The sequence below is a fragment of the Oncorhynchus nerka genome, linkage group LG8, assembly GCF_034236695.1.
Source record: "Oncorhynchus nerka isolate Pitt River linkage group LG8, Oner_Uvic_2.0, whole genome shotgun sequence".
Taxonomy (NCBI): domain Eukaryota; kingdom Metazoa; phylum Chordata; class Actinopteri; order Salmoniformes; family Salmonidae; genus Oncorhynchus; species Oncorhynchus nerka.
Window position 1 is genome coordinate 17,399,090 of NC_088403.1, and position 15,230 is coordinate 17,414,319.

At 41.8% G+C, this 15,230-nt stretch overlaps 1 protein-coding gene across 1 annotated transcript; it reads left to right on the top strand.

Annotated features, from left to right (window-relative positions):
- The first annotated feature begins 9,923 nt into the window (after window positions 1–9,923).
- On the top strand, window positions 9,924–11,002 carry ucn3l (urocortin 3, like). Its single transcript, XM_065021193.1, has 2 exons — window positions 9,924–10,024; window positions 10,455–11,002. Exons 1-2 carry the CDS (start codon window positions 9,933–9,935, stop codon window positions 10,921–10,923), a joined length of 561 nt encoding a protein of 186 aa, XP_064877265.1. The 5' UTR covers window positions 9,924–9,932; the 3' UTR covers window positions 10,924–11,002.
- Window positions 11,003–15,230: the final 4,228 nt, after the last annotated feature.

A 15,230-nucleotide genomic window follows, 5' to 3' on the forward strand; every position in this document is an offset into this window, starting at 1 on the left:
AAACCCTGGTACTACTGATAGTTTAAACCCTAATACTACTGAAATTATTTTTAACACTTAAACCCTGATACTACTGAAAGAATTTTTAACACTTAAACCCTGATTCTACTGAAATATGTTTATTGTGTTGGTACATGAATCTACACCAATGGCACTGTTAATGTGAATTGATAATGAGTATTTACTGTTTTAATGTGTGTCATTAAATCACAACAATGAGTCTATGACGTTCCTTTACCACTGCGTGTGTCAGTGAATCACAACAATGAGTCTATGACGTTCCTTTACCACTGTGTGTGTCAGTGAATCACAACAATGAGTCTATGACGTTCCTTTACCACTGCGTGTGTCAGTGAATCACAACAATGAGTCTATGACGTTCCTTTACCACTGTGTGTGTCAGTGAATCACAACAATGAGTCTATGACGTTCCTTTACCACTGTGTGTGTCAGTGAATCACAACAATGAGTCTATGACGTTCCTTTACCACTGTGTGTGTCAGTGAGGGTCGGTGCCCTTAAAGGGAGGACTATTTTTTTATTACAGCATATTGTAAGACTTCCATTCATATTCCATTCACCCTACTACTACATGATACTCACATTTTCCCTGTACCCATCATGAGGCTGCTACAACCCAGCCTATGAATGAAAGTTTACAACGTAGGAGCACACAGGCCAAGAGAAAGATTTGAGGTGACAGACAGTGACACACAGACAGACAGTGACACATTCAATACCGCCTTGCACACTCTTGCCTGCATCTAGCTGATCTACGGTGTAATCATGTTACGAGAATTATGTTCTCAATGTTCATAAACTGAACTTCAATTAAACTACTCAGTCTGCAACCCAGAATTTGTAAGATTCTAGTTGAATGAAACAGACAGAGTCCCAATTTACAATAATCCGAATGTTTATTCACGAGAGCTCTAAAAATTATACAATGCACATAGTCTTTTATACCTCACATTTGGTCATATAAATGCCCCTCCTCCTCTCTAACACTGCCAATGCTGTTTACATGTTTTCTCCAACATATACATTGCTTATCATATCCTACAACATGTTACATAATCTACTGCAAGCCTAATGGTTTCTCCCCTCCCTGGGTGGGGAGGCCTCCTTCCCTGTTATCAGTTTCATAGTGGTCACAATCTACTGCAAGCCTAACGGTTTCTCCCCTCCCTGGGTGGGGAGGCCTCCTTCCCTGTTATCAGTTTCATAGTGGTCACAATCTACTGCAAGCCTAACGGTTTCTCCCCTCCCTGGGTGGGGAGGCCTCCTTCCCTGTTATCAGTTTCATAGTGGTCACAATCTACTGCAAGCCTAACGGTTTCTCCCCTCCCTGGGTGGGGAGGCCTCCTTCCCTGTTATCAGTTTCATAGTGGTCACAATCTACTGCAAGCCTAACGGTTTCTCCCCTCCCTGAGTGGGGAGGCCTCCTTCCCTGTTATCAGTTTCATAGTGGTCACAATCTACTGCAAGACTAACGGTGTCTCCCCTCCCTGGGTGGGGAGGCCTCCTTCCCTGTTATCAGTTTCATAGTGGTCACAATCTACTGCAAGCCTAACGGTTTCTCCCCTCCCTGGGTGGGGAGGCCTCCTTCCCTGTTATCAGTTTCATAGTGGTCACAATCTACTGCAAGCCTAATGGTTTCTCCCCTCCCTGGGTGGGGAGGCCTCCTTCCCTGTTATCAGTTTCATAGTGGTCACAATCTACTGCAAGCCTAACGGTTGCTCCCCTCCCTGGGTGGGGAGGCCTCCTTCCCTGTTATCAGTTTCATAGTGGTCACAATCTACTGCAAGCCTAACGGTTTCTCCCCTCCCTGGGTAGGGAGGCCTCCTTCCCTGTTATCAGTTTCATAGTGGTCACAATCTACTGCAAGCCTAATGGTTTCTCCCTCCCTGGGTGGGGAGGCCTCCTTCCTGTTATCAGTTTCATAGTGGTCACAATCTCTGCAAGCCTAATGGTTTCTCCCCTCCCTGGGTGGGGAGGCCTCCTTCCCTGTTATCAGTTTCATAGTGGTCACAATCTACTGCAAGCCTAATGGTTTCTCCCCTCCCTGGGTGGGGAGGCCTCCTTCCCTGTTATCAGTTTCATAGTGGTCACAATCTACTGCAAGCCTAATGGTTTCTCCCCTCCCTGGGTGGGGAGGCCTCCTTCCCTGTTATCAGTTTCATAGTGGTCACAATCTACTGCAAGCCTAATGGTTTCTCCCCTCCCTGGGTGGGGAGGCCTCCTTCCCTGTTATCAGTTTCATAGTGGTCACAATCTACTGCAAGCCTAATGGTTTCTCCTCCCTGGGTGGGGAGGCCTCCTTCCCTGTTATCAGTTTCATAGTGGTCACAATCTACTGCAAGCCTAATGGTTTCTCCCCTCCCTGGGTGGGGAGACCTCCTTCCTGTTATCAGTTTCATAGTGGTCACAATCTACTGCAAGCCTAACGGTTTCTCCCCTCCCTGGGTGGGGAGGCCTCCTTCCCTGTTATCAGTTTCATAGTGGTCACAATCTACTGCAAGCCTAACGGTTTCTCCCCTCCCTGGGTGGGGAGGCCTCCTTCCCTGTTATCAGTTTCATAGTGGTCACAGGTTGTCTGCCACGGTTCCTTGTCTGCTAACAGTTCCTCTTCTTCTATGCACATACATTCAAGAATTCTAGTCTTATGATTCAAACACATTTCACTCCCTTATACAGTGACAGGGTGGAATACTCTTAGTTATTGTCTTAACATTACTTTAAAAGTATAAATCATTTAGTCATTATCTTATCTTCATAAACATAGAAATCATATGGATTTCTATAACAAATCATTAGTCCAACAGTTGCAAATTAGAGTTCAAATTCATGGATGTTTATCCCCGTTCAATTCTGTCTGCTTCCGTTTAAAAAATGTTTTTCAACAGAATCGGCGGAATGAATACACCCTTGATCACATGCAAACAGCACGTAAAATAGCCACATACAAACAACTTGTTGTGTTCCTTCTTGCATCTATGCACACTCCTCCTCTCACCTTTTCCCTTTGCTTGTGGACTTCAATTAACAACACATCAGCTGTATGTGACCAGGCGAAAAAACCTTTCCAAGCCAAACCTTCATATCATGACCGCTACACACAGCTTACACCGTTGTCACCATATTAGCTGAAGTAACATCCTAGAACTAATGTGTTAGTAAACCCGCTACAATCATGCAGTAACATTACAGTGTACCGTCAGTAAGCAGTTTAGCAGTTACACCGGGGGTCCCAGTGGCAATAAATTAGTAAAACCAAAATCTTGGAAAACAGAAAGGAAAATGCTCCACACTGCTGCTCATGCTCCCAGGTGATATTTACCTGCTATAAATAAATAACACCTGGGAGCATGAGCAGCAGTGTGGAGCATTTTCCTTTCTGTTTTCCATGAGTTTGCCTACAACTCCAGCACCTGTGGAAAGTACCTGGATGTGCGTATGTTCTTCAGATTTTGTACATAAAACCAAAAGCTTACCTTGACATGGAAGAGTTCCAGTGTTGGATAGTCATAGCCAGCTAGCTAACATAGCATCCCTATGTTTGAGCAGGGTGTTTGAGTAGGCTAAACTAGCTAGCTTGCTGCATTTGCTAGCTAAATAAGTGAAGTGAAAGTGAAAAAAAGGACAAAATATAGCTCTCTATCTCTTGCTCCTTCTTCATTTTTATATTAATTAATTTGTTAAAAACTGTTCAACTATTGTCTTTCGCTCTCTTTTAGTCAACTATTCGCCACATTTTATGCATTTATGCACTACAGTGCTAGCTAGCTGTAGCTTATGTTTTCAGTTCTAGATTCATTCTCTGATCCTTTGATTGGGTGGACAACATCTCAGTTCATGCTGCAAGAGCTCTGATCGGTTGGAGGATATCCTCCGGAAGTTGTCATAATTACTGTGTAAGTCTAAGGAAGGGGGTGAGAACCATGAGCCTCCTAGGTTTTTGAAGTCAATGTACCCAGAGGACGGAAGCTAGCTGTCCTCTGGCTACACCATGGTACTACCCTACAGAGTGCTGTTGAGGCTACTGTAGACCATGGTGCTACCCTACAGAGTGCTGTTGAGGCTACTGTACACCATGGTGCTACCCTACAGAGTGCTGTTGAGGCTACTGTACACCATGGTGCTACCCTACAGAGTGCTGTTGAGGCTACTGTAGACCTTCATTGCAAAACAGTGTGTTTTAATCAATTATTTGGTGACGTGAATATATTTTGTAGTTCTTTCTGAAAAGGATAACTTTTTAAATGTTTCACTATTTAAAATGTTCCTGAAATTCATGGAGGATGGTCCTCTCCTTCCTCCTCTGAGGAGCCTCCCCTGGTGTGTGTGTGTGTGTGTGTGTGTACGTGCATACGTGTGTGTATGTGTATAAGTGTGTACATGCGTGGGTGTGTACGTGGGTGCGTGTCGTGACCTATTTTTTGCACTTGTATTTGGACGGCTACTTTGAATCTTGGCTAAGTAACTGGTCTAAATGCTGCCGTGTTGGCTCTCTCAGGACTCTCTCCCTGCTTGGGCCACTGAATTCCCTATTGAGAGAATCTCTCACCAACCCACACACATACACTCACTCTCTTTCCCACGCTCTTCCCTCACTTTTTGTCTCTCTTCTCACAATTATCATAATATCCCCTTTCCCAAAACTCTCTCCATCCCTCCTTTCCCCCTAGCTCACATTACACAACCCTATCACCTACCGTACATAAAGCACCAGTATCCCACCAGGCTTAAGGCTAAAACACCCGGGGGTGGCTGACTACCCACCTGCCTGCCTGCCTTGCCACCTCTCTCTACCACATATGTCCCCGCAACAGGGGGTGACATCATGCAGGCTGAGGGCCAGAAGAGAGCCCAGCAAGGTAACAGAGTATTTGTATTTGTTAGAGGACGTACCGTCTACGCTCGGTAGCAGGGGAATCCTGCTTGAAATAGGTTGATAGGATGGATGGAAGGGGATTGGTAAAGGAACAGACTTGAATTATTACTTTACAATATTGTTACGTTTAATAGCTGACAAATTCAAAATGTCGTTCACAACAAAGGGAACTAACAAAGACAGATCACTTTGACAACTAAAACAAACCAGAAAGGGGTTCTGAAAGTCACCCCTGTGGGTGCCCACTGAAAGTTAATAAAGCCACTAGTAAGGTTTTCTAAAATACACCCACCATAGATGCCCACTAGGTTTGCCTCCAAAAAGCCAAACTAAAAGAAAAACCCACAACAACTTAGGATAGGGAATAAAAAGAATATGAACCAAAATAAACAGGGGAAAACCCAAAACTCTGGCTTCTTTCAAACTTAAATAGGTTGAGCTCGAAATTGCGCCTCAGCTGACGTGAAGTGTAGCTCTCCCAACATCTCTCAAGCTCAACTGGAGCACTGGGCCAGCCACTCTTAAATATCACCTGGGCCAGCCACTCTTAAATATCACCTGGGCCAGCCACTCTTAAATATCACCTGGGCCAGCCACTCTTAAATATCACCTGGGCCAGCCACTCTTAAATATCACCTGGGCACTCTTGAAACCTCCTAAGAATCACACCCTTCTTTTCGATTTTCACCTAAAAGGACATACCCAAATCTACCTGCCTGTAGCTCAGGACCTGAAGCAAGGACATGCATATTCTAGATACCATTTGAAAGAAAACACATTGGATCTGGTAAAAGATAATAAATACAAACAAAAATGTGTTTTCTATTTTTCTACCTTTGAAGAGAAAGGCCATACATTGAAATAGAATTCCAGGTGTAATTTAGATGTTGTCCACAAGATAGCAGCAGTGTGTGTGCAAAGTTTCAGAGTAATCCAGTGAAGAATTACATCACTACACAAGTCTGCCAGGAGTTTGCCCAAATGTGCCAAATTCGTCAATTAATACATTTTCAAGTACATAACTATAGAGAACATACAAAAATGCTATGGTAAAAAATGTTTTTTATGTTTACATACTCCCAGGAATGTCATGCATGATGGATCTCTATCTTCCCTACAGAAAATACACTAACCTTCACACATCTATATTACCTGGACCAGCCACTCTTAAATATCACCTGGGCCAGGCACTCCTAAATATCACCTTGGCCAGCCACTTTTAAATATCACCTGGGCCAGCACAGGTGTAACACCTCCCGACTAACGAGATGGACAAGCCAGCACAGGTATAACACCTCCCGACTAACAAGATGGACAAGCCAGCACAGGTGTAACACCTCCGACTAACGAGATGGACAAGCCAGCACAGGTGTAACACCTCCAACTAACGAGATGGACAAGCCAGCACAGGTTTAACACCTCCAACTAACAAGATGGACAAGCCAGCACAGGTGTAACACCTCCGACTAACGAGATGGACAAGCCAGCACAGGTGTAACACCTCCAACTAACAAAGATGGACAAGCAAGCACAGGTGTACCACCACCCGACTAATGAGATGGACAAGCCAGCACAGGTGTAACACATACTTACTAACAAGGTGACACCAATCGGTGCACCCTATGTGCTAACATGCTGTCTTGAAATATAAATGAAAAAAAAAAAACGGTAGCAAAATAAATAAAAATCTATATATATCACAAACAGTGTTATCGATCAAAGTCTTAAAAACAGGCAAGGACACCAACTCCCCTAACTTTAATATCTTTTGAAGCATGTTCCAGGATGAAGGGGCATTATGGGAAAAATATTGTTTCCCCATCTCAGTTCTAGCCTAAGGAACAGACAAGGAACAGACATGTATATATATATATAATATATAATATATATATATTATATATAGTAATAGTAATATATATATATATATATATAGTTAAAGGAATAAGGAATAAGGAATAAGTCAAATCTGTTCCTTTACACAGTGCCTTCAGAAAGTATTCACACCCCTTGACTTATTCCACATTTTGTTGTGATACAGCCTGAATTCAAAATGGTTTAAACAGATTTTTTTCACTATACACGATACCCAATAATGACAAAGTGAAAAGGTTTATTTATATATATATATATATATATATTTTTTTTTAAATATCTCATTTCCGTATGTATTCACACCCCTGAGTCAATACTTTGTAGAAGCACCTTTGGCAGCGTTTACAGCTGTGAGTCCTGGATTGTGCAATAGTTGTCTATTATTTTCAAAATGATTCAAGCTCTGTCAAATTGGTTGTTGATCATTGCTTGACAACCATCTTCAGGTCCTGCCATATATCTATAAGTAGATTAAAGTCAAAACTGTAACTCTGCCACTCAGGAACATTCACTGTCTTCTTGGTAGGCAACTCCAGTGTATATTTGGCCTTGTGTTTTAGGTTTTTGTCCTGCTAAAAGGTTAATTAAATCTCCCAGTGTATGGTGGAAAGAAGACTGAACCAGGTTTTCCTCTAGGATTCTGCCTGTGCTTAGCTCCATTCCATTTATTTTTTAACCTGAACAACTCCCCAGTCCTTAATGATTAAAAGCATACCCATAACATGATGCAGCCACCACTATGCTTGAAAATATGGAGAGTGGTACTCAGTAATGTGTTGTATTGGAATTGCCCGGAACATATCACACTGACTAGCTCAGTCACTTCGTTCACAGTCGCTGCTGTCCTTGTCTGTTCCTTAGGCTAGAACTGAGATGGGGAAACAATCTTTTTCCCATAATGCCCCTTCATCCTGGAACATGCTTCAAAAGATATTAAAGTTAGGGGAGTTGGTGTCCTTGCCTGTTTTTAAGACTTTGATCGATAACACTGTTTGTGATAGCTGCAGTTGTTTCTAATATTTAATTGTATCCGTAACTTGTGACAGTTTGTATTTTGGGTGTAGTTTGTAAATGTTTTATGTACATGCTGCAATTTCCCTGTTTTGCCTTCTTGCCAGGTCACCCTTCCAAAAGAGGTTCTTAACCTCAATGGGTCTTACCTGGTTAAATAAAAATAAAAAACGTATTCAGGACAAAAAGTTAATTGGTTTCCACATTTTTACCAGTACTACTTCAGTTAGCCTTGTTGCAAACAGGACACATTTCATGGAATATTTGTATTCTGTACAGGCTTCCTCCTTTTCACTCTGTCATTTAGGTTAGTATTGTGGAGTAACTACAATGTTGTTGATCCATCCTCAGCTTTCTCCTATCAACAGCCATTACACTCTGTCACTGTTTTAAAGTCACCATTGGCCTCATGGTGAAATCCCTGTGTGGTTTCCTTCCTTTCTGACAACTGAGTTAGGAAGGACGCCTGTATGTTTGTAGTAACTGGGTGTATTGCCACACCATCCAAAGTGTAATTATTAACTTCACCATGTACCATGTAGGTCAAATGTAATATGTCAAATGTATGTAAATGTAACCAAAAAGCTGTAAAAACAACAACAAAAATGATTTTTGTCATCTGAAGATGGAGGTTGATGGATGGGTTGATTTAAAACATAATAATAATACAAAGTCACCGTGCTCAAAGGGATATTCAATGTCTGTTTATTTCATACCAATCTACCAATTGGTGCCCTCCTTTGCCGAGGTATTGGAAAACCTCCCTGGTCTTTGTGGTTAAATCTGTTTGAAATTGTGTTTTAATGGATCCATGCAACTTATTATGTGACTGATTTAAGCACATTTTTACTCATGAACTGATTTAGTCTTGCCGTAACAAAGGGGCTGGCTAATACTTATTTTTTGTCGAAGAACCTAGTTCAACTTTGATTTATGCGTATTGTGTGTAGGCCCAGTGACAAAACAAATCCAAATGTAAGCCTGTAACAACAGAATGTGGAAAAAGACAAGGGGTGTGAATACTTTCTGAAGGCGCTGTATATGTCACTGAGCACACTCTTTTATCGAAAGCGCCTTACAGTTTGTGACACGTGTTAATTGAACTCATTGCTTTAGCACCATGCTCTTACCAAGTGAGTCACACGGAACCTTAGTGAATTAACAGCAGCAGAGGTCAACAATAAAGCATGCTTGATGACATATTTCCTGAATTAAGCATTTTGATACAATCACCTCAAAACCAAAGACGGACTAGGATTTGTCCAGCATAATGGGCATAATGGGCAGCAACCATATGGGCACACAGTGTGGACGAGCCTGCCTGCTGAGATGAACGCTGTCCTTGCCTATACATTCACCCAAGTCACGACTCGGTTCGGACGCTACAGACGTTTTAGTGAGAAGACTGATTTTTGGGATGTCTCCTGGTCTGATACACAGCGCTGTAGCTCTGTGGTTGAAAGTGGCGGAAAAAAATGACATCTTTACCTTAAACTGACGGATTATGTTAATTATATACTCTTAAGGATAGGAGATAAGCTCAAGAAACTTTAATTGAAAGCTCATGAAGTGGACCTGTTGTTTACCTCATGGAATATTCCAAGACATATTTTAGTTCCCTCTATCCTTCCTCATGCCTACTCTGATCTGTGCAACGCCCCTACCCTATTGCCTGTAAAAACAAGATAACCTCCTAAAAAGTTATTTTTAATACAAGTATTTATTTGTCTTGATTTGCAGATCTTCTTTAATCAAGAGAATCAAGGTCCAAAGGTAAACATCTGAAAATATTGTTCGGAAGGTTGTGCACCGCGCAATGGAAAGCATGGTGCGCATGGAGCTGTCCATGGTACTGAATGCAATAGCATCAACAAGTAGTGAGCTTTTCATTTTCTAGGCTACTCACGAGCGCTATGTTGAAACTATTGGAAAAACATGACATTGGCTGACACAATATGGTTATAACGTTTGAAACTGCAAATAGCTTTGTAGGATAAATCGGATGTGTTTACAAAAGTATCAGAAGGGATGACGAAATGGATCATTGCAAGGGGGTATCAACGCATCAGAGACAGTGTGTGATCTTTGAGAGAGAAGAGACCAAAAATGTCAATCCTATGACGTTAGTTCTGGCGCACGAATGAATTCCGAACGAATGGACGTGCGAGCCAAATTCGTGATCAGAAGACGCGGAAAGAACAAGGCGAGAACGAGGTTGGGAGATCAGGGAAGCCCGAATTTTAAAACGCTTGGATTGTCAATATTTTATAGCCTATTCAATTGTTATCTAGAGTGTTTTTCTTTGTTTGTACTGGTCACACGTAACTTTCTGGCGGAAACTGTCTTCTAGAATTACAGTGCACGGAACTTGGTAAGTTATTTTGTTGATCTGGCATATTTCTGTGTGCTCAAATCATGAATATAGTGACATATTTCAATACCATTCACTTAATGTATTGATCTTATCATTTTTAAACCATAAAGTGTTGCTTTATATCCTTTACAATAGGGAAGACAATAACGCATAAAACGGATCTACTCGTTTGGACTATTGTCTTTACGCATGGTGAACATGGACAGGGTTATATTTGTCAGATATCTGGGAACTTTTAAAGTTTAGTGACCAATAAACGAACGGTTCTCTCTCTCTCTCTCTCTCGCTCTCTCCGACCGCTTAGGACATCATGATGCCGTTCCTGAGAACCCTGGTTGTGCTGGCTGTCCTCTGCGCGCCAACCTCCAGCCTCTGTCTCAGACTGTACCAGAGCGACTACAACCTCCTCTGTGACGATGACATACTAGCTGAGGTCCAGACGAACGACGTTCCCAGTGACACGTTCCCAGTGTCGGAAAGCTTGGGCTCCCTCTTCAAGTCCGGAGACACTCTCTCCTCCGCAGAGTCGCGGGAGAAAAGGACGTCGACTTACCCCGCCAACTACAGGTTTCTCAGTCAGACGCAGCTAAGGAGTAAGATGTTCCAGAACAGCATTAATAATGATCGGCTACGCAAGTTTACCCTGTCTCTAGATGTGCCCACCAACATCATGAACATTCTCTTTGACATCCAAAAGTCCAAGAACCTGCGCGCAAAAGCGGCCGACAACGCGCGTCTGATGGCACAGATTGGACGAAGGAAGAGACAGTAGACTATCTCTCCGACGGTTGAAGCCGCTACCCTGATTATCCATTACATATTAGATTTTCACTCTGACAAATACGTTTTGCTGGAAGTTTTATTTTTCCTCATATCAAACTTTCAGATGCAGTATTTGTGAGATTTTTTTTTTCTTCTGTGGGTATGATCTAGCAAATTTAAATACGAAACATAGGGATTATTGAGATGTACTTTACAGGCCTATTCCATTTTAGAATCCCTGAAATTGAATGAAAATCAAAAGACAATTCGAGATCATGTTGAACTAGTCTACACACTGAATGATTTTCATTTCTGTTCAGAATATACATTTCAATTCATTAAAATGAAAGTACTTTCAAGATAAGGTTAGGCCCTTTAAAGATATACAACTTCTAGTCTTCCACTGGACCAGGAAATGTGGTGTAATGACAGGGGTCTTTGAAATTAGATAAGGCAAATGAGGAAATATGTCAATTGCATATGCATAAAATCAGTGGGTAAAGTGTAATTAGCCTGTCAATGGAAATGGTTTGCATTTCCTCTCATTTGTGTCCGCGTTTTATAGGAAAAGCAAGGCATGCATATGCTTGAAATACAGGACAGTACGGTACAATACAAATTGCTTTCATTGAAATTCGCACGCATGTTGCGGCATATTTAGTGTAAAGAGAAGCGAGCCTATATACCTTTGTGAATAGACGCTAGAATATGAAATGATTATGAGTTATTTCAAGGAAAATGCATGGTAGCCTCAATGTTTGATCATCAAATGTCTGTTATTTTTATACACAAAGGGATTATTTTTCCTCAAATAAAAGCAGATGAATTAAACGTTGTCTTCAATAACGGCCATGTTCACATTTAGACGGTGTTGTAATGTAGGTGTCAGGCAGAATCAAGTCAGTCAGTCAGCCAGTGGAAAACAACAGCTTTGTCTATATGAACTAAATATATTATCATCCCTATATATGCTATAGCTTTCAGGTGCATTCAACACAGGTGTTACACACACACACACACACACACAATTGGGAGTCATCAGTGACCATTACATTTCCTCCTCTCTAAATATTTTAGAGGCATTTAAAGATGTTATTTATTATTACATTGTATTATATTAAATATTGCATTTATTATGACAACAAGTGAGCCTATATGCAAACTTGAATGTGTGAACCAGCTTCAGGTTAAGATTTAGGCAGCTCCAGCTTCAGGTTAGTTTGGCAGCTCTGCAGACTGGTCACTAGCTGGCACAGCCACAAAGTGGAAAGATCTGATTTTATACCTAACCCCAGTGACGACCCGTCATTCAGGGCTGGTGGGACAGAGATCCACTTGTTTAGAGACCCACTTGTTTTGAGCCCCACTTGTTTTGAGACCCACTTGTTTTGAGACCCACTTGTTTTGAGCCCCACATTTTTTGCCCAAAAATTGGCTTTGCCTGTATTGCATGTTATTTTGTGTCAGATATCAGTTTTCAAACAATGTAAAAAAAAAAGATGTATATCATTGAGTTAATAAAGCTGCATACAAAGATGGTCTCTTTTTTGTTTTCTTGAGTAAGGCAGCTACAAAATGCAGGTGTTTCAGGCGATCTCAGCTTTCTGTGGTGGTAGGGCAAGCCAGCAGAAAATACGGACTGTTGCGTCATGATTGGCTCAGTGTTCTGTCACTCATGGGGACATCCTGGTAACTTTGAGAAAACACACTTTATATCAGAGTTGTCTCAAAATGGCTATGCATATTCATGACATGAGGCTAGTAGCATAGCATCTCTCTCGATTGAATACAGGAGGGTGAAGTCAACAACCCTCGTCGAATATTCAAAATAGGATTACAATATTGACATGCATTAATACACCAATCCAAACAAAGGATAGGCGGAAGCTAGACAGCCCGCTGTGCCTCTTTGTGGACAATGACTCCCATTGTTGGGGCAGAGAGACATGTATCTTGTCAGTATATCCATAATCTTTGCTACAATTAAATTACATTTAATTTGATTGCTGCTGCGATGGCACACTGGTATTTCACCCCATAGATATCCGTTTATTGTGGGTCTGTAATCTGAGGGAAATATGTGTCTCTAATATGGTCAGACATTTGGCAGGAGGTTAGGAAGTGGAGCTCAGTTTCCACCTCATTTTGTGGGCAGTGTGCCCATAGCCTATGGCGTCCTCTCGCAATAGCAAGGCTATGTTCACTGAGCCTGTACATAGTCTAAGCTTTCCTTAATTTTGGGTCAGTCACAGTGGTCAGGTATTGGTGTTTTACATTGTACACGGAGGATGCTTTTGTGAATTCTTGCTTGGTGAGCGGACCTCAGACCTCACAACCACAAAGGGCAATAACTGATTAAAGTATTTTTTGGGATGGTGTAGAGGCCCTTCTTGCCTTGTCTCTCAGATTGTTCACAGCTTTGTGGAAGTTACCTTGTGGTGCTGATGTTTAGGATGAGTTATGTATAGTTTTTTTGCGTGCTCTACGGCAATAGTGTCTAGATGGTATTTGTGGTCCTTGCAACTGGACCTTTTTTGGAACACCATTATTTTTGTCTTACTGAGATTTACTGTCAGGGCCCAGATCTGACATAATCTGTGCAGAAGATCTAGGTGCTGCTGTAGGCCCTCCTTGGTTGGAAACAGAAGCATCAGATCGTCAGCAAACAGAAGACATTTGACTTCAGATTCTAGTAGGGTGAGTCTGGGTGCTGCAGACTGTTCTAGTGCCCTCGCCAATTCGTTGATATATATGTTGAAAAGGGTGGGGCTTAAGGTGCATCCTTGTTTCACCCCACGACCCTGTGGAAAGACGTGTGTGTTGTTTGCCAATTTTAACTGCACACTTGTTGTTTGTGAACATGGATTTTATAATGTCGTATGTTTTTCCCCCAACACCACTTTCGATCAATTTATATAGCAGACCCTGAGTCAAAAGCATGAGAAGACTTTGCCTTTTTTTGGATTTGTTTGTTTGTAAATTAGGGTGTGCAGGGTGAATACATGGTCTGTCGTATGGTAATTTGGTAAAAGCCAATTTGAAATTTTCTCACTACATTGTTATCACTGAAGAAATGTATGAGTCTGCTGTTAATGATAATGCAGAGGATTTTCCCAAGGTTGCTGTTGACGCATATCCCACGGTAGTTATTGGGGTCAACTTTGTCTCCACTTTTGTGGATTGGGGTGATCAGTCCTTGGTCTCAGGCTGTTGGTGGTAGGTGCAGACATTTCAGCTGCCCTGGCGCCAGATAGGCAAACTTTTGCCATTTCATGTGTCCGAAGGTACAAACTCCCACCACTTCCCCGTGGGCCTGGAGAAGAAATCAAGTGCACTATGCTACCGCTGGCCAATCAGATTGCTCAGATGACCGAGTCTGTAGTAAGGTAGCAGGCATAAAAGAAAGGTATGGCAAAATTGATACTGTGACATTTCAAAACGTTTAAAACCATGACTAGAGAGAAACTGCCAACGAATACAGCAAAGAGCTGCTATGTTTATGAGTGAGTTCATGTTTAAGTTGTTACTCAGCACTGTCAACACTTTGTATTCAACACTTTTATAACCCATAAAATGTGCATTCTTCCTATTTCCACTCAACGCTACAACAATCAGCACAGCAGTAATGAATGCGTAGCGATGTGTATTGATAGGCTGGCGTTGTTATTATTACCGGCTTGGGTCTTTTTTTATATTGAGGAATATTTCACTTTCTCTATTCATATGAGTAACAACATTAATTTGTGCATGAGACAGAAATAATGCAGTGCGACTCAAGTTTCGCCATCAGCTGGAAGACGGTGTCCCTTTTTGGTCAGTGTCAGTGGAGAAAAGGGAGAGCGGAGGGATGTTGAGAGACGGGCCCTCAGTCTGCTGCTCTGTCCCTCAGATGCAGGCACCATCGGCTCAGTAAAATAAAAAGCAAATTATTTAAATGTATGCTCACTCAGCTGTGCCTCACAAGTAATACAACAATGGATCTATTACCGGTGTGATCATATAGCCTACCTCAAATTTTGAAATAATTTGAAAAACAATGCATTGGATGGTCAATTCAAGCAAAGCCAGTATGCGGTGATAATGTATTGGGCCTGTAGCTTACTGCACAAACCTCATTGATACAGTACTGTTTTTACTTGGTGAATGTTGCATAGGCTTACATTTTTTAAGTAATGTTCATAAACAAATCAGAGCGGTAGATCTCGGCATGCATTTTGACTCAGAAAGTTATCTTGAAAAGGTTGGTGACCACTGATCTACGCGCAGCTCACTACTCCCCCTGCTACAAATCATTACATTTGACGTCATTTCCGTCGA

Coding starts and splice junctions, on each gene's coding strand:
- ucn3l (XM_065021193.1), top strand. CDS start 9,933: ATGGACGTGCGAGCCAAATTCGTGATCAGAAGACGCGGAAAGAACAAG. Junction 10,025..10,454: donor GGAAGCCCGAATTTTAAAAC/GCTTGGATTGTC, acceptor TCCGACCGCTTA/GGACATCATGATGCCGTTCC.